Source organism: Leuresthes tenuis, unplaced genomic scaffold (genome assembly GCF_036924035.1).
Source record: "Leuresthes tenuis unplaced genomic scaffold, fLeuTen1.0.hap1 SCAF_15, whole genome shotgun sequence".
In the NCBI taxonomy this organism is placed as follows: Eukaryota; Metazoa; Chordata; class Actinopteri; order Atheriniformes; family Atherinopsidae; genus Leuresthes; species Leuresthes tenuis.
In genome coordinates this window covers 5,343,264-5,361,666 of record NW_027325369.1, presented here as the reverse complement: position 1 = coordinate 5,361,666, position 18,403 = coordinate 5,343,264, and the positions used below count along the sequence as shown (strand labels likewise).

At 40.6% G+C, this 18,403-nt stretch overlaps 1 protein-coding gene across 9 annotated transcripts in view; it reads right to left on the bottom strand.

Moving 5' to 3' along the window:
* Positions 1-18,403, bottom strand: part of klc1a (kinesin light chain 1a) — a 42,806-nt gene that overhangs the window by 9,617 nt on the left and 14,786 nt on the right. For 5 of the 9 annotated variants that reach the window (XM_072365632.1, XM_072365631.1, XM_072365636.1 and 2 more), the window contains 10 exons: positions 15,973-16,201; positions 14,958-15,045; positions 13,112-13,213; positions 9,658-9,831; positions 9,399-9,498; positions 9,067-9,119; positions 8,686-8,753; positions 8,159-8,267; positions 7,225-7,386; positions 697-830 (listed from right to left, as the gene is read on the bottom strand). In XM_072365632.1, the coding sequence (XP_072221733.1) occupies positions 697-830; positions 7,225-7,386; positions 8,159-8,267; positions 8,686-8,753; positions 9,067-9,119; positions 9,399-9,498; positions 9,658-9,831; positions 13,112-13,213; positions 14,958-15,045; positions 15,973-16,201 (1,219 nt within the window). Of the gene's footprint in view, positions 1-696; positions 831-3,688; positions 4,235-6,145; positions 7,387-8,158; positions 8,268-8,685; positions 8,754-9,066; positions 9,120-9,398; positions 9,499-9,657; positions 9,832-13,111; positions 13,214-14,957; positions 15,046-15,972; positions 16,202-18,403 lie in introns of those variants that run through there. The other 4 variants (XM_072365635.1, XM_072365637.1, XM_072365639.1 and 1 more) reach the window with 3 other exon arrangements.

Here is an 18,403-nt window from a genome sequence, read left to right as displayed (position 1 = left end):
GCTGTGCACTCAAGAAAAATCAAATACAGTTTCACCAGGGATTTTATTTCAGGGGCTCCATTCCGAAGCGATTCTTCAAACATCAGGTGAAGACAGACAGAATCCCGTTTTACTCCCCTTTTTCTCCGATGAAAGACTTTTCCTTACGTTTCCCCACTTCTCAGATTTGTTCGACTAATAAAATACTGATTTTTCTTTCAATAAGAAAAAGTTTTCCCTTTAAAACACTTTACTTTAAGATTTCCTGCATATGTTCGTTCCTAAAATCCCAACCTTATTTGTCATAATTCTAGAACTTCATTTAGAACATTTAAGCCATTCAGACTCTTTCTTCCTTAAAAGAAGCAGCTGTTCACTCCACTGAACTGTGAGTAAGAACTTCTATTCATTTATTTTTTTTAAAGGCAGTGCAAGTAAATAAGGGTTAAACAAATGCAATGGGGAAGAAGAAAGACCAAAGCATATGTAACAGCTCCCTCAGACAGTTAATGTGCAAACACAGCTTTAGAGTTACACCACTTCACCACCAGCAAAGTAGAGCAAATCTCCTCTTTTGGTTTTGGTTAGTGCACCAACCGCCAAGTGAGCTGAAAGGTGGGTCCGCTCCTCCAGCGTATAAAGTGAGTCACCTGTAGCAGTTAGGGCAGGTGTCTGGGTGGGTGGGTGGATGGATGGGAGGGTGGAGCGGATAGTTACCCGGGGTTTTTGGGCTCACTGTCTCGTGACGAGCTGCCACCTTTCAGCTTGCGGACGAGTTTCTCGCTGCTGCGACGGATTGAAGCCCGTAGTTTACTGAATGAGCCGCTCCTCTTCAGAGATCCAGAGCCGTCCTGGAGGGACAAGTCACAGGGTTACGCTCCAACATCGAGAACATTACTAACACATTTCTAACACATTCACTAACATATGGGAGCATGTATGCCCAAAGTGCTTTAGTCTTTGACCAGCATCCTGTCTTTTGACAGTCACCAGCTAATGCAGTTTTATGTTTTTAATCAAGTAAAGCACTGAATCAGATTCTAAGTACAGTATTTTTTGTATACTTCAGAATTGTATATTTAGCTTCCAAGGCATTTTAGGAGACAACATCATTTCACTTGGAATAAAGTTATAGGCATTAGCAATTGATCAAATACTAATGTATAGACAAACTTCCACAATCCAATACAGCATCTCTGCCACAACACTCTTCCTTCTAAAGCACATCATGCTTGATGGATATCTGCAGCGTCATTGTACTGGACCGTCTTCAACTGAGAGGTCCGTCTAATTTCTTGAAAAAAGATTTTATAGCAGAGCCATTGTACTGGATTGCATTCAGTTTCACAGGCGCAGTGCATACAGATGTGCACGGTCTCATGTCATGTCGTGCTCACACAGTGCAGTAACTCAGTTGCACACTTATTTGCAAACAAAATCTGCGGCTCGTCTTTCAGTCCAGAACCACTTCACAGGTCATTTTTTCTTATCCCACTAGAATTGTTGAGGTGCCGTGACACAAATGCAGTTTAATCACATATCATACTGAGCAAGGTGGGCCTGTTGGTCTGCATCCATTCCAGGCTCTTAGATGCTGTGAGGTGGATGTTTGGTGACTCAGCGTTACTGTGGGAGGGAACGTCTCAGACACTCTTACGCTGCTACTTTCTCCACCGTTATGTGGGCAAACAGGTATCATGTTGGAGGCAACATCATGTTTCCTTTTCAGGTTTGACTAGTTAGTTTTAAGATGTGGTTCACAGCCACACCATGTGTGGGGCAATCTCACAATCTCTTCATGCGTGTCCAGCAAAGCTTCACTTACCTTTGCATAATAGATTCAATAATAATGTAAAAACATCTGAAATGATGTGGACCTTGAATTTATCCCTTCCAACCCCAAATTATCCAATTCAAGACCTCTTCCTGGACCAGCCCCTTTATACAAAAAGCTATTTTTCATTTAACGTTATCAGGACGTAATTCTCCCAATGAACCCTGCGAGGCAGCGTAACGACACGTTTTTTGTGCCTTTGACCATCACTGTAAATATACTGGGGAGAAATGTCAAACTAGATCTGTTTTAGGCTGTCAAGCAAATAAATGTGGTACTCAGAAAAATAAATATATGGACAAGAAAAGTTGTCTCTGTGAGCAGATTCTACCCCTTTTACACACCATCTAATGTGAAATGTAAGTCCCAGCAACAACAACAGAAAACGTGCTACTTCAGCTGATCTACAATATTCATTGTTTGTTCAGTTTTAATAAGCAAAACTTTACACAGAGGACAACTGAGGTGAAAAACTGATGAAAATGACACCAACTTATAGTGGATCAAGCCAAATGTGATTTGATGATTTGGAGTGTTTTTTGTTTTTTAAGTGACATGGTCAAAGGATCTCCTGACTTCCAGTCAGCCTTAGTTAATTCAGTGTGTTGCTGCTGCTGCTGAGCAGTATCGAGGTTTAGAGTTCACTCAGTTATAAAGGAACACAAAAAAGAGAGGGAACACACAAAAAGGCGACAGGCACAGCTTAAGGTGAGCAGAGAGTTTAGCTTTTATTAGAAGTTAAGAAAGACAAACTGTAAGATGCACAAACGAGACAGGACACAGGAGATTAGTAGCAGGAGCTGAAAACGAAGAGACTAGATCTAAATCCAAACTTTCAACAACAACGCCGCTTCTTCACACCAAATGCGCTCCCCCAACACCACTTGCATCTATATACAGAGATATACAGAAGGAAAACAGGCAAGGCGCACCAAGTGTAAGCGGCTTTAACAAAAAAGCTTCAATTTTATCAATACAGTCCGGCATTTATTGAGAAACCATCGACTGCTGCAACATTTCTCATTAAAATCCACATTTACATCCATCATGCATGAGTCCTGTGACCATTTAAGTGTCCTCTTAATGACATTACAACAGAGTTTACTCTGATATCACTGCAAACAGATGACACAGAGCACACATTGACACACTAGTGAATACACTCTAATAGGAGCTGGAACCTACAGAGCTACAATCAACAGTGTTCTCGATCATGCTGATGAGTGACATTTATGTTATTTACAGTGTGTTAAGTCACTAACGCATGAAATGTTTTGAGTCCTCACTATAGATATTAGATGTTACTGTTGATTTAAACTACATTAATGAAAGAGGGAAGAAGCTTCTAAGCCCTCCAGAGAGAACAAGACAGAGAGGAAAGGAAAGTTTTTACTCTGACCATCTCATACCTGGAGACAAGCTTTGAGTGCAGCTGAGAAGTTTTATGTTCATGTGCTGTATGCTTGGTCTTTTGCCTGAAGAAGACCTGCTGATGTGGAATTGTTTAAGTCTGTAACATTTTTAGCTGCAATCGGCTGTGTGAACACTCCATCTTTTTACCCGATTGACACTTTTCCCCACCAGTTTTAGCAGAGTTTGACCCAAAACTGGTTTCAACTTGCTGCACCTTTTTGTCCCTTCACCATCAGTTTTATCCTGATATTTGTCGTGATTTCTCATGTCAGTTTGTACCTGTTTTGCGTCACCCCCAGACCACCCTGACCCATGGACTTGTAGCCTGTGGACATGCTCAGTATCTCAAATGGATCAGTTCCAACCAAAATCTTCAAAAACTTTGCTCTAGTAAACATAACCATTTTCTCCAGCTCTTAAATGCACCTCACATGCTTTGACTTAAAATAGCCTTTACATAAATCCTAAAAACAAACTTTTCACAGACCGTGTTACATTTGAAATAGAAATAATCGATCTTATGAGCTCAAAAGCATTTTAGAGACCAGTCCAAACTGTAGAGAGTGTAAAGGCAGTTTGGAGAACAATTTGATTTATGGGCATACTGTCAATCCCCTTGCACAATTTCCCCAACAACCTACCAAATCAGTCAAAAATCAAAGCACAATTTCAAGACACTGGAAAGAGACAGAAAGAGGGAAAGAGGAGTAGCAGAGTTAGAACAGAAAGAAAAAAGAAAAAAAAAGTGAGAAGCTCAAAATTTGTTTGCCATAAAGAAACATCGCAGCAGTTGTTCCCCAACCAAAGCAGATACACAGTGGAACAGGTTTGGGGGGGTTTCTAAGCAAAATTATTGTTGTGGTTCAACACGGCATGAAGAATCCCACCAGAGAAAAGACAGGGGGAGTCAGAGTTGATGAAAACGGCAAAGCTGAAGGGGTTGAGGCGATGCATCCGTCATGCAGAAGACAAGTTTTTAGAACCATAACAAGGCATCTGGAGTTATGCCTGCCAGTCAGACAGAGCAGGAAGAGAAGAGAAAGACGGAAATATAAACAGTGAGAGAGGGGGGAAAAAAATCAGCCAGATGAGATTTGTTTAAACACTCTGAAAGAAACAGTTAGAGAGGCAGAAAGGAGAAAAGAAAAAAGGGAAAGCAGACATGACAAAGGTAGCAAAGAGGTCATCAGACAGGTTTCTGAGCTCAGACACTGAGTCTTTTCACCAGTTGGCATGTAGAAAATGAAGAGGGATCATCGGATACACCAGTATCTAAGCACAGGGTATAAAACTACAATAATATTTCAGGTTCACAGTCTTATTAAAACCTTTAAAACTAAGACAAAAGCAAAAGAAAACTGATGGCAGAGACAAGACAAATTATATGAATATTAGAATATATTAGCTGACTGAACGAACCTCAACACTTGATATCAGCTTTTATTAGGTCTAAGTATTAACTGAAAAGAACTATTCTTCACAATATTTAGTTTCTTTCTAAATGTCAACTGCAGGGTGTCCAGTAAAAGAAATGCAACTTGTGATGTTGCCACTAGGTGGAGCTTTTTCACTGTTGGAACTGGTGCGTAGACACTGTGTCTGAGACTAGAACCAAGGTAATAAACTTCCATCAACAGGGTGACACATTTTCTAGGGCACCACAGAACACAGGGAGAGCAGGAAAGGAACACATGAGAGCAGCCAGATACCTACAGAAACAAAACGTGTCACTGGTTGATTGTTTTTTTGAAAAGAAGAAAAAAAGCTCTTTAAAAGTCACTGCTTTCTCTTTCTATTCATTTATCTATTTATTGCATTTTGTTGCACACAAGAGGTTAGCTTCCTAAATCCGTAAGTGTAAAGAAAACAATTAATTATACATTTTATATATTCCGACTATTCAACAGTTTCTTATTTAAAGCACTATGGAGCCTGATTAAAATGTTTCTAATACAAGTAAGTGAATGATGATTTCCTTGTTGTTTGATAGAGGTTTGTGTAGTCAGCAAGTTAAAAGTAAAGCAAAAGTTTAAACAGTCTGTCCTTTCTCTCTGGCTGCAAACATGACGACCAAGCGTAAAAAAATAAAGACCAAAAAAAGTCTAAGTTTGTACTCTGAGGCAGCAGAGCATCACACAAATGCAAATGACAAACACAAAAATACATACAAGTACATGCATAACACAACGGATCGTTAACATCAACACAGAAGGAGTACAGTACAAAGCCCATGTAGAGTCAGAGTAGACTGATGAATCACAGACTTATTCAGAAGTGAGAAGGACAGTGTTTTTATCACAGCTGCCTGTGGAGAGAGCTGAAGAGGAAATGAGGATTTGTTCGACAGGTTGAAAACCAAAAAGTAGCTTGACAGCCGCAGTGAACATGTTTTATCCATCTCAGATCCACTGAGTGGTCTGGGGTTATAACAGCCTATAACATTACAAAACGACTATATATTGTGAATATTTTAAAAACATTCATAAACATTCATATTCACTCTGTAGAACATATTACTGTGGCATCCATTAATATGTTGACTGAAGAATATAACTGACCTTTTAGCCATTTCAGGCAGCTGAATTTGGCTTTACGTCAAATGAATATCACTTTTACATGAATAAAAATTATCAACAGTATAGCAGCTGCAGCCACAAAGCTTTGAGCTGAAATTTAAATGCCTACAGTAACAAACACATCAGTTTGATTTACTTTAAACATACTTTTGGACTACTAACAGTAAAAATATCTGCTGTGAAACAATATTTATCATGTGTCATGAATGCATCCATCTTTTTGTGCTGTTTATTCAAATTAAAGAGCCCTTTTATTAGATATGTATCTATATTATTACTTCAGCCATCCATCTATTTTCTCTCAGATCTAATAACAATATAAAGACAAAAAAATTTGAAAAAAAAATATTGTTAAAGCTCTTCCACCTAAAGCTCTTTCCAAACTTGACAGCTTCCTTTCCCGTTATATAACAGCTCTGGAGATCAGCTGGTGATTCTCGGCAGAATGCTGCAGGCTAATAAGTGGCTGACAGCATATAGACATCAACGTGTCTCACACTAAACCTCCCAGAGCCACAACCAGAGGCACAGAAGGAGTTGCTGATTGGTTGTTCAGGGTGCCATGACTACTGTTGCTATGTAAGTTGACAGGCTCTACAGAAGCAGCAGCAGCATTTTAGAAATTAGGTGATGAACAGCCTCAAGCGACCCCACATCTAGATGTTCAACCACTGCAGTCACTAGAAGCTGAGAAAAACACAGCGGATGCTCTGAAAATCACCAGCTTGATTAGAAATGCGGCTCTGCAGCAGAGGGAGTTAACTGAGCAGCGTCAATGTTTGTGGCCAGAAAGATTTACTGCTGTGAAAACGTGTTAAGAGTTAGTTGGAAAATAGAACTATGTAAATGTTACACACTAAAAGTCACCTACTGATTATGGCAGCTTTCAGGAATGTGCAATCAACAACTACTGTGGGCAAAGGATCAACTGTGACAGTCAATCAGCATCATCAGTCTGGCACAATAAAACTGATCCCCCTGTTGTAGCTGATCTGACCTGATCAGAATATTTCATTTAGTTGGAGATGAAGGAATAACTTTATTTCTTTATTGAAAGAAGCCACTAAGAGTCTGTTTAAAGTTTAATTATGTATGCTGGTACTGGGACAGTGCTACAACCAGTTCAACTTAAGAACTTTGTAAGAACTGGTTTTGTTTCCCACAACAAGAGAGCCATGTCATTACATCACTTTAAAGACCCCCCCCCTTAAGGGTATTCTGAATTTCACATAACATGCTAATTATCCGTCCAAACCAGCTTTAAAATGACTGAACCATTCCGATAGGGGCAAAGGTTCAGTCTCTGTGTGTAGAAAACTGGCTTCGATCCATAAAGAAACAAGCTGTGCATCATGTAAACATGTCTGTGTGCCTGATTTGAAGACTCTTAGTAATGTGCTGAGGGCTGTGTACTGTACTTACCCCATTCCACTCCACGCTCATACTCACTTCCTCGCCACCGTCCGGCCCGCTCTCGTACTTCACCGTGTCAGAGGTCAAACTCTCGCGACTCCGTTGTTTCTCACGAGCCTCTGGCTCACTCAGGACCTCGGCCACACGCTGCTTGTGTACATTGTCCAGACCCTGAAAGGCACGTGCACACAGATGTTGGCAAGACAACAATCAATGCCAATTCAATTAAGCTGATTAAAACAGAGGCTAAGCACCTGTGCCAGCTGCAGCTTGAGGGCACTGTAACACACACACTGTGTACGGTTCATCCAATCCAATTATTATTAAAGCTGGAGACGTCTACCACATGCTGCAGTGAACCCTGGCAGACACCAACACCTCACATCTGACACCAGCGGTCAGGAGTGTTGGGATAAGACCTTCAAAAAGACTGACAGTAGCTGATACACAGTCTGTAGGTTCACATTTCAAGTTAGATTAGATTGTTCTTTATATATGCAGCTAAAAATTAACTAATTAACAAAGTTTTTAAAGTTTCAATTCAACACATGATGAAATCTTAAACAGCTGATCTCATCAGGATTAAGCCGGCGACATTGAGCACAATCTGATGTAATTAAAGCTGGACAGGTGATACTGTTACATCATAATATAGTCTGTTTCCTTTGACCCTGCTGGAAAAAGATTTTTTTCTAAAGACCGACAGCTAACTTTGGTAATTTTGTTCTCAGCTGGAACTGCAGTGACACCATAGGAATCCAGTATGAATTCTTAGTGCCGTATCATACGTGTTACTTTTACTTTTAAATCCTGAATGAAAGACCTAATTCTTGTTCGAGGTCGATGGCTGTGGCACTTTTTATCAAATGCCATCGCTACACAAACAGCGATGTCTTAAATCTGGCCAGAAGTCCTGTGTTATCAGATCAACCAGGGACCACACCTGCTTTCTGGAACGCATGGCAGCTTCCTCCAGAGTCTCAGCCGCCTCAAACTTGCCCTGCCGCCTGTAGAGGGCTCCCAGGTTCTTCAGGGTGGTGGTAACTGTGGGGCTAAATAAACAAATACAAACAAATCTAATTTCAGAGAATCATTTTTGGAGAAACACTTAACTTTTTTTTCCCCAATCAATCCTTTTATCGGTAGAGAGTTCTTCAATTATTTTAGCAAAGAAAAGAAGCAGAAAAATAGAGATATCTAAATAAACATGGTGCAAGAAACACAACATTTATCCCACAAAGAAATCTTTCTATTTTTTTTATCTTTTTTTCAGACTTATTGCTAGAGTGATCACACTGCTTAATGATTGTATTTCAAATTTTTGTTAAGAATGATCAAATGACTTGAGTTTATCACCACAAACGCTGGGAATGTGCATCCTTTTAAAGATTATCAGCATCATCCAAAAATAGTTTTTTCCTTCTGGCTGCTGAGAGCATCACCAAACTTTATGCAGAAGAAAAGACTGACCTGTCGACTTTACAGGCTTTGTACCAGCCTCCGTATTCTCCAAATGGAGAACTGTCCTTTTGCTTCCCCTGTGAGACAAGGCAACAGTTTATAAAAAGATCCTTTAAGGAACACATAAGATCCAGTTACTTTAAGTCTGAACGGCAAGACTGAACTTAGAAACTGGTCTGTCAGACCCTAGAAAAAAATCCAACAAGTACCCCATTTCTAAAGTGGAGGGTTTTACTTTTAAGCCAATAAAGATGACAGTAAATGGTAGGATTAGTCATATCAAGTGCTTTCAACTACAGTTTGGGGAGGAAAGCTTTAAACCTTAAAGACACTTAACAGAAATAAGAAAAGACAACGTCACTAGAGAAGAAGGGTCTGAAAAACACTCACCTTGCTTTGTTCCTCCCTCTCCTCAGCATGCATCCAAATCGGTTTGTTCTCATCTGCAGGGAAACACCACATCAGCGCTGACAGACTCAGATAACAGCAGGAGAGAGTTTCAAAAGTAACTGCTTTTCCTATCCAGCTGAAAGGTCATTTCTGTTTACAGCTGTGTTCTTATCCAACAGGAAAACAGCAGTCTGAACACATTAAAGCAGATGAAAGTTTTGCTGAAAACTACTGAGTTCGTTTGAGTTTTAGCTTTCATTAGAGCTACTTGTGGCAATGTTGAAAATGTCAACTGCTGGTGTTCACTCTGCAGCAACATCTAGACAAATTACCATCAACGGAGCCAAACTCTCTCTCATGAGCACGGGTGAGGATTTCTTTATACAGAGTCTCAGCTTGCTTGAACTTGCCCTGCTTTAAGTAACAGGATGCCTAAAGAACACAGACAAGCAACAACAGCAATCAGCATTACAATGGCATAAAACCAGAGCAACAACAGTGCAGAACAGTGAGAGGTGAGGTGCAGTTTTCCAGGCTGGAGCAGCTTTTATTCAGCATTGTACAATGAGGACAACGCCTCTTCCATCTCACCAGGTTGTTCTTGGTTTTGGCCACGTTGGGATCATCGGGGCCCAGTTTGGTCTGGTAGATCTCCAGTGCTCTCATGTAGTAATACTCAACCTCCTCATACTTGCCCTGGTTTTGACATAGTAGGGCAAGGTTGTTCAGCTGCTTGGCCACATCTGGGTGGTCCTTGCCCAAAACCTGAGACAGAAGCACAGGGGGACACGGGTGTTAAAACAACACCCAAGAGTTGTAGAGAGAAATCTGCACTCACAAACCTTAAAAAGGTTCAAATTAAGAATTAAATCTGTAACTTGTGCTGCATTTTCAACTTCATACAACAGTTTGAAGCTGTGTCAGACAGAACCTTTTGACCTGCGTGATAAAATAAAAGCTGAGTGTAGCACCAAACTGCAATCATCACAGAATACGATATCACACTCTCCTCACTGAGCTTGCAGAAGCAGAAACACCAAAGAACAAATCTTTAGAAGTGAATATTTGCCTCTAAGTGGATATGACAGCAGTGTAAGCTTTCCCTGTGTATTGAGGAGGCTTACAGCCATCAGTGAGCATGGAAGAGATGCTGAAGGATCAGTACAGATGAGGTGGCTAGACTTACAAAACTGCATTTGAGTCTGACTAACCATATAGAAAGAGACCCGAGCAAAGCAGAGACAATGCAGAGCATAGTGGAAAAGAGGAAGGATGTGTCAACGAAGAATAAGAGTAAGGGTTAAAGGGAAAAGGAGCACCCGCCGTTGTGTTGATCATTGAAAAAGGAAGGTGCACCACAGAAAGAAAACCATGCAGGGTGTCAAGTTAAGCTATAAATCTTGAAACAAGTAGCTTGTTGCTTGTCCTTTGGGGACTTTGTGGCTTCAGTTTACTGCCCTGTGTGTGTGGGAGGTCTGAACACTGCATGATGGTCTCCCTCCCGGCTGAAAAACACTCAACATCGCAGTGTCTGTGACCCACACAATGTACAGAACTGTCAGAGGAGAGTTACCAACTAAATTCACTAAGTCGTGTCTCTCTATGCCACCTCCCCAACCACATAACACGTCTGACAGCTTTCCTGGAAAAATCGTTTGCTGGAAAAATGAGTGCCGTGAGCGACATGAAAGTGCAACATCACTGAGGAGTCGGTCGTGTTTACTGGTGCCTTCGAACACCAGAAGTGCTGCAGTCTGTTGTGGTTCCCGGGAAGCTTTTAGGAACACTGCCTTCATCCAAAAGTAGGCAAATGATCCTCTGCCTAAAACAACTAAAACGATGCTCAACTCACAACCTAAGAACTCAGACATTACGACGTCAGTACAAAGGAACGAACAGCAGTGTATGTGAGCAGACTAGAACACTTATTATTATTTGTGCTCCGATCAGCTCAAGATGCATTAGATCCTGAAAAATAATAATAAATAATAATTCATCCAAACCGTAAATTTTATTTTATTTTTTTACAGAGATTATTGGATCTGCAGCACACAAAATTTCCAGCATAATCTCGTTGTCCAACGTAGATTAGTGTGATTTATCACTGAATGTCACTTTCATCTGCATCCATGAAGGATTGGACTCTTCCTGGACTCCTCTTCAGCCCGCTGTGACCTTGTTTTCTTCTGTTTACGTTCTGCTTTTCTGGATGGAAATCTAATTTTCTTCAGCCTGTTTCTTACAGTTTGGTCCCACTGAATGCCCCACTGTTTCCATTTCTTTTGTTGTGCATTTTCTATTTTCAGGCAAGTTGCCTTCAGCTTCCTGGAAGTTTCCCTTTTATAATCTTCCCATTTTGTTCGTATTTGCTCCAAATTTTAGACACAGCTGACTGGGAACAACCAACATCTTTTACCACACTTCCTGTTAAATTGCCTTCTTGTAACAGTTTTATAATTCTTTCCACTGTTTCAACAGACATCTCTGTTGTTGGGGCAATGTTTCCTGTCAACCGGCCAAGTGCAACAGCTTTATTAAACTCTGAAAGCACTCTTAATGCCAGACTTATGTGCACATTTAGATTTGTGCCCGTATGTGGAGTTGTAGAGAATCAGTTATGTGAACATTTCTTTATCACAGCAAGGATAATAAGGAATTAAAAGTTGTAAAAGTTAAAAGTTGTTTTTTTATTACCAAAGTTCAAAGCTCACTTGGCAGTTGGATTTACATGGTGCCCAACAGATAGAGTCAGGAAACTGATTTCCCTGAGCCTCTACAAAAATCTTTCTGATTCAGCAACTCTGCTGCAGCAACAGTGCACCGCCCTGCCAGTGAAGGGAAACTCAGCAGCAAGTCACGGAGCTTAAGCCAGAGCATTATCATCTGAGTCCAAGTAGCATAAAAAAATGAAGTCCTTCATCTTAAGTAAAGCTGACGTCTCATTTTCAGCGGTCAAAGAAGGAGTGAAGGGGATGATTTGTTTAAAGGCAACAACTGACAGCAAGGAACGTCCTCTGCACTTTCAGCACTGCTGAAGCATTAAATTAAAGGTAAAAAAATAAATAAATAAATTATGTAATACATGGAGGGTACAGAGACAGCCCCATGATTCACTTCTCTATAAAAGAGGAAGTGAAGTTAGTGTGAGGAATGTTGGTAAATTCAGACATTAAAATTTCTTATGCATTTAGAGGGGCACAACTGAAAAAATGACCAGGATATGATTTAAGGTGTTTGTATACTGAGAAGTTTTGACCTTTTCTTTCATTCTTAAAGTTCGATACTTTTTCCAATAACACTTTTATTGGGATTTTACTTTAAGAGTTCAAAGAATAAAATGCTTCCAAGTGTTCAGCCTTTTCTCAATAAATGCAGGCGAGAACGTAAAGAGATTACAATGCATGTTAATGAAGACTGAACTTCAGCTAAAGCTGGCTGATTATGGAAGATTTTAGGTTTCAGACCTCATCTTTACAAAACCAATAAAAGGTAGCCGGTTAAAATTAAGCTTATCAAACATTACTCTCCACCATATTAACTGGTAGAGTTACATACCTGCACAGTACTTAAACCGTCAACATTACACAACACAAAAAAAAAAAAAAAAAAAAATCAGCTGGATACTGACTTGTCCACAGCTGCCTTATCACATGTCTACTGCTCAAAAGATTTTCAAGGAGGGACACGTTCTACTGGAGCCTGGATGTGGGAGTGTACAGAAGGCAGTACATAATGTAATAATCATAGTTTTCTTCCATAAAGATGGATGAGGACACCCACTTATCCATGATTACCGCAACACAACACAAACCATCTGCAGCTGCTTCATAATTTGCTGCAAACTTTCGAGCAGTGAATCTGTCAGTTATAAAGTCAAAGACATTTTCAGTATGAAAGTGAAAGCTTCAGGCCTGTAAGGAGTTGAGGAAAAAAAGACCAATGTTCCACGTTGCACCAAAAGCTGTTTGCACATTTAGTCGACAGCTAAGTGATTCATCTCCGTTATTTGTTGAACTGAGTCTAAATCCAGTCATGGTGAACCCACCTTTTCTCTGATCTCCAGCGCTCTCTTGCACAGAGGCTCTGCTTCTTTGTACTTCCCTCTCTTCCCATACAGAACAGCCAGGTTGTTGAGTGTGGCAGCAACCTAAGAGGAAGACAAAAACATTATCATGCAAAGTTTCAAAAGCCTTAAAAACCATCTTCACCCATGTGCAATAGTGTGCGAAACTGCAAGATGTCACCAGTGTAATGTCACTGATATGGTAGGTGAGTAATCGACAAGAAAGAAAAAAAAGTGATGCAGAAAGTGATTATGATGGACTGTATAATTTGATCCAAATCAGTTGAATGATGGATCTCTAACGTGTACAACATGTGGGAGGAGGGAGGCTGCCGAGGGCCCTGCAGGTCAGCTTTGATCTCTGATTCACACCATGTCCCTTGGCCATGTGGACAGAATGGAAGGAACGAGGGAAGGATGGGAAGACGGGTGAAGGTGGCAGTAGGAATGAGAACTCAGTCAAGAAGACAACAGGCAGCGAGCATCAATAGAAATGAGAGCAGAGGAGAAGGACGACACCACTTTTCCAGATATCTGATCTTTTTTTCTCCAACATAAAATCTTCACAAATTTCCCAACCATTGTTCTGTAAAGATACAGAAGAGTATACAAGTCTATATTAAACTGAAATAGGACCAATATACCGATTATAATCAGAACTGTTTCATCAGTTTAGACTAATGCAGATCCAGCACTCAAATACATTTGGAAGAGTTTAAAGTTGTTGATGAGTTACTCTGCTGCTTGTTACATCCTCAGCTGCAAGTAAAATCCAAAAACAGAACACCACACAGATTCTGATCACACAGCCAGTTTCTTGCTAGCACCTCTGTTAAAGTTTCTATGAAATTTGAGCCGATCCCTGGGGTGCCAGGACATCTACGTCTCCAGCACCCCGTAGGACAGTCCAAATTCCTGTTTGATGCACAGGCAAGTCAGGGTGTTCTTGTGCCTGAACAATTTCCTCTAATCACAGATGGGTTTTTTGTGCTTCTAAGTGTTCCTGTCACTCTGGCCAGAGGGTGGAGCCTCTTCCAATTGGGATATAGATGAATAACATAACAGTGAGTTTAGAGGTGAGGCCCGCAGTGAAGAGAAAGGCAAGTAGATAAAAGTAAGATTCAAGAGGAAAGTAACAATCAGGAAACGGAGTCAGTGTCAGACAATTTATATCAAATCAGATTTTTCATGATGAATCACTGGGGGGGGGGGGGGGGGGGGGGGGGAATAAAAAATCACTTTGTTGGGGGAAAGAAGGCTCACGGCCTGGTGGCAGGTTGAAAGGATGAAAGAGGAGAGAGGAGGGCTAACCTCGGTTTCACAAATTGGAGAGTGATGGATGTCCATACAGGGGAGACATAGGCCTGCTGGGGTTAAAATAGTTAGTCGACCTGCTTTATGCTTATGGTCACAATGTAAAACAGATGCTAATCGATCCGAGAACAGATATGGATCAATTATTTATGACATCCACACTGTTCGTCACAGCCCTCACCAAACAGGTGTCATCTAAAATGTATAAGGGTCGTGTATTTGGTAAATTTATAAACCAAAAATGATAGTCAGACGGTGGTATCATTCTACTCATTTACCTCTAAATCAATGTGTTTCCTCCAGTGCTTACAATACCTCTAGTGCTGTTTATAAAATGCCTTTTATTCAGTTTTCATGTTTTATCCATATATTTTTCAGGCCAGTGACTTCCAGTGACTTGGAAAAGGTGTCCATTGATGGACCGGCATAGGACATCTGTGTGATACAGACAATAAAAATACCAATAACACAAAGAGTATCTTCCAGTTTTCTGGTGCAAGAAGGATGTACTTACAGCTGGATGGTCCCTGCCGAGAGTCTTCTCTCTGATCGCCAGAGCATCATTCAGCAGGTTAGCAGCCTCCTTGTATTTGTTCTGATCCCTGACAGACAGAAGCTGACATCAATATATGGACTAAGATGGATAGAACAACAGAGAAGAAACATAAACTACTCCAACAATTTCCACTACCAGCTCATCATTTTTAAGGTGACGTGGTTAAAATGGTTTTGCAGTAGTTCCCACAGTCAAGGCCCGAGTCAGCTGACAAAAAGTTGACCCAGACTACTTCTTTAAGGGTATACCAAATCAAATGCCTAAGCTGAGCGTTTAAGCCAAGATTTATGGAAGTAAAACACAAGGTCACAATCCTGTAAAATACTTGGCCAGTACTTGTATGCGATTCTTTTGTTCTTGTCTTTCTTGAGCAGAGAAATAAACACTATCTTAGTGTTACTGCTGCACTGTAAATCTTTGCTTTTGCCAGGCAATGTTTGGCTTCGCCTGACATCGAGGCACCGAGCTCTCATTTGGAGGCCAGTCACACAATGCTCTGAGGGTGCGTGCTAAAGGTTTCAAAGGACATGCCACAGTGTTGTAAGGGTGACAAAAAGACAAAATATGCTGTCATTATCACATGTTTCTCCCTTGTAAAAGAAAAAAAATGGATTTGTGGAACTGTGCTATGGTTACTATGAGGTTCAAAATGTCCTTTTCAGTGTATCTGCTGCACACATCTAAAAAGAATTCATTCAGAGGCCTCTGGGGTCCTGGGAAGGCTTTTAAAACAGTACAAGTGCCAGAGGACTATGAATCAGTGTAGAGTAAAAGCAAACTTGTTTCAGCAAAGGTATGAGTTGAATATACTCGATTCTGAACAATACATCAAGACTGTCTTATTTTACAAGGTGGACTAACAAACTGCCGCTATCCGCGTTTTGCAAACAGAAGATAATTGAATGTCCTTAGAAAAATACAGGCAGAGAGAACCCCAAACAATAAAGCAACATTAGAGATTGAACTTAGTTACCTGTAAACAAGTGCCAAGATATTGAGCATGGTGGCTACATCTGGGTGGTCATGGCCAGAAGTCTTCTCCAGGTCTTCCAGGGCCTGTTTGCAGAGGGGCACGGCCACCTCGTACCTCCCCTGAGAAGCGTATTGAATCACCAGATTGTGAAGAGTCCTCAGACGAGCTGGGATTTCATAGCCTCCCTGCTGAGCAGCCGCTGCTGCAGCGCTACCATGAGCTGGTTGGACTGAACACACAAAAAACAAGCAAAAAAAAGTAGGAAACATGAGGACATTATGGTAAAAAAACAAAAAAGCTTTTCCTTGCATTGCATTTGGCAAACACAAATCAGAATTACATATCTATATGAACATATGTGATCCATTTAGACCGTTGTGTGTCCGAAAACTTTAATGTTCCATGAAAAAACAACAAATGCCAGGCAGAACATATAGCTCTGGTCAAGTTGATCTCCAGCAACAGAAATGCAATGAGGATTAAATTTATTTATTCCTGAATTTAAAAAAATTATTTCACATGAGATAAAGAAAAGTTTCACATCTTCCCAATTTATTATAAGGAAATTAATGCAGTCCTTTATTACAAGATACATGTCAACAGGAAGTATTTTTAAGCAAATTCAGAAACTGCATCTGGCTAACAGAGAGGGCAAAGTTACAGTCATATTTAACACTGTTTGTTTTTCCAAGTACCAAAATGATTTCTGTATTTCCCTGTTAAAAATGTTTTATTAGGTATTTTTCATTGAAATGATGAGAGAAAAGACACAACATGCTAGATTTATCATAAGACTTTCTCTCAATATCAAGAATCATTTTAAATAAGTGGTTATTTGAATCGATATATTGTAACTGGGTCAACGCTGACAACACAGCAAACATCGGCCGGCAGTTACAGTTTGTCCTATAAAAAAGGATTATTCACACGTGAAAAATGTCCTCATTCTGCATTCAGCTAATATGCCTCCTGTCTGCTGTCAGGGTCAAGAATACGTGGCTTAAGATAATAGCAATCTCTACAACACAATGAAATAATACATGAGGAAAAGAATGTCACCGCAAGGCGCTACAAATAATCGCTTGCTCTGTATCCACACACACACACCATATGTAGTCAGTGCTGAAGCTCGACTTAAACAGCCCTACATCCATCCATCCATTCTCTGCTACTGCTTAATCCAATTCTAGGTCGCAGGGGGGCTGGGAAATGCTACAAAAAGTGCGTTAGTAAAGTTGACCATCAGAATCTGAGAAGAGCCAACTGCAGTCAGTGTTTATACTGTTTGCAAATAGTCTTCTAAAACAACTTATTCAACCCTATCATTTGAATCCATCAGGACCACTTTACTCATTTTTGGGGAGTACCTGTTCATAAAAAAGTCATGTTGCATTTTTTAAACTGTTGGATACAACACGTTTGCTTTTTGGCTCAGCTCTGGAACAGCATTTCATCGCAAATACATATTTTGCAACCTTTAACCGAAAAAACACTGGAATATTCTGCAATTTATCATTTCATTCAGTAACTCCGATTTAACCGAATGAGCACAATGTAAATATTTGCACACAAAAGTCAATGTGTGTGAGCCCCCGGGCCAATTTAAGTCAATCGTAGCTGTCATCACCGTTACCTTCATCCTGCTGACAGCAATATACCAAAACCCCAAAAGCTTTTCAGGCAGTCTGAATAAGCTTAGAGAGGAGAGACGTCTAATCTTCTCCAGCACGAGCCCAGCAGGCACACACACAGAACCTCAGGCGACTCGTTGTCACACAGAGAGGCTTAATGCCGGTGGAGGAGGACTTTGATGATGCCTCGTTTCCCCACAAACAGCCCCATCCTCTGAATGTCTGAATACAAGTTTTCCTCAGTTCTTGACCTACTGTCCTCTGCTTTTCCGTGCCCTCTTTATTTCTTTAATTCATTCGCTGTTACAATCAACAGAACCTGGAAGTTTTATGTTGGTGATGTGTCAGTTGCAAACGAATCGGTCCAAAGAGCCGGCTCTTTTAAGTGAAAAAAAAAACAAAAAAACAAAGGGAGCCGGCTCACGGACGGACGTGATTTTTACTTTTAGCTTTCGGAAAAGTACCTGCGGGTGCTGCTGGTGTTGGCTATGGGTGTCACCTGTATGCTGTGCAACAATTCATGTGAGGATTGACAAGGATCATACCACCAAGCAGGGAGGGGCGGGGGTAGCAGCGCTGAGACAGTGACAGGAGGAGGGGGAGGGAGAGACGTGCTGAAGGAGAGAGAGGAGTGAAAACGAGAGAGGAGTGCGGTGCAAAGATGTGTGAAAACAGTAAAAGAAGGAGTATTTGGATGCATTTTGACAGTTGTGTCAATAGCTGTCCTATTTTAATTTCTATGCTTAGGTTTTTATAGGCATTTTCTATCTGCTTTGAGTAGCAGAGTGGTTCTTCAAGCA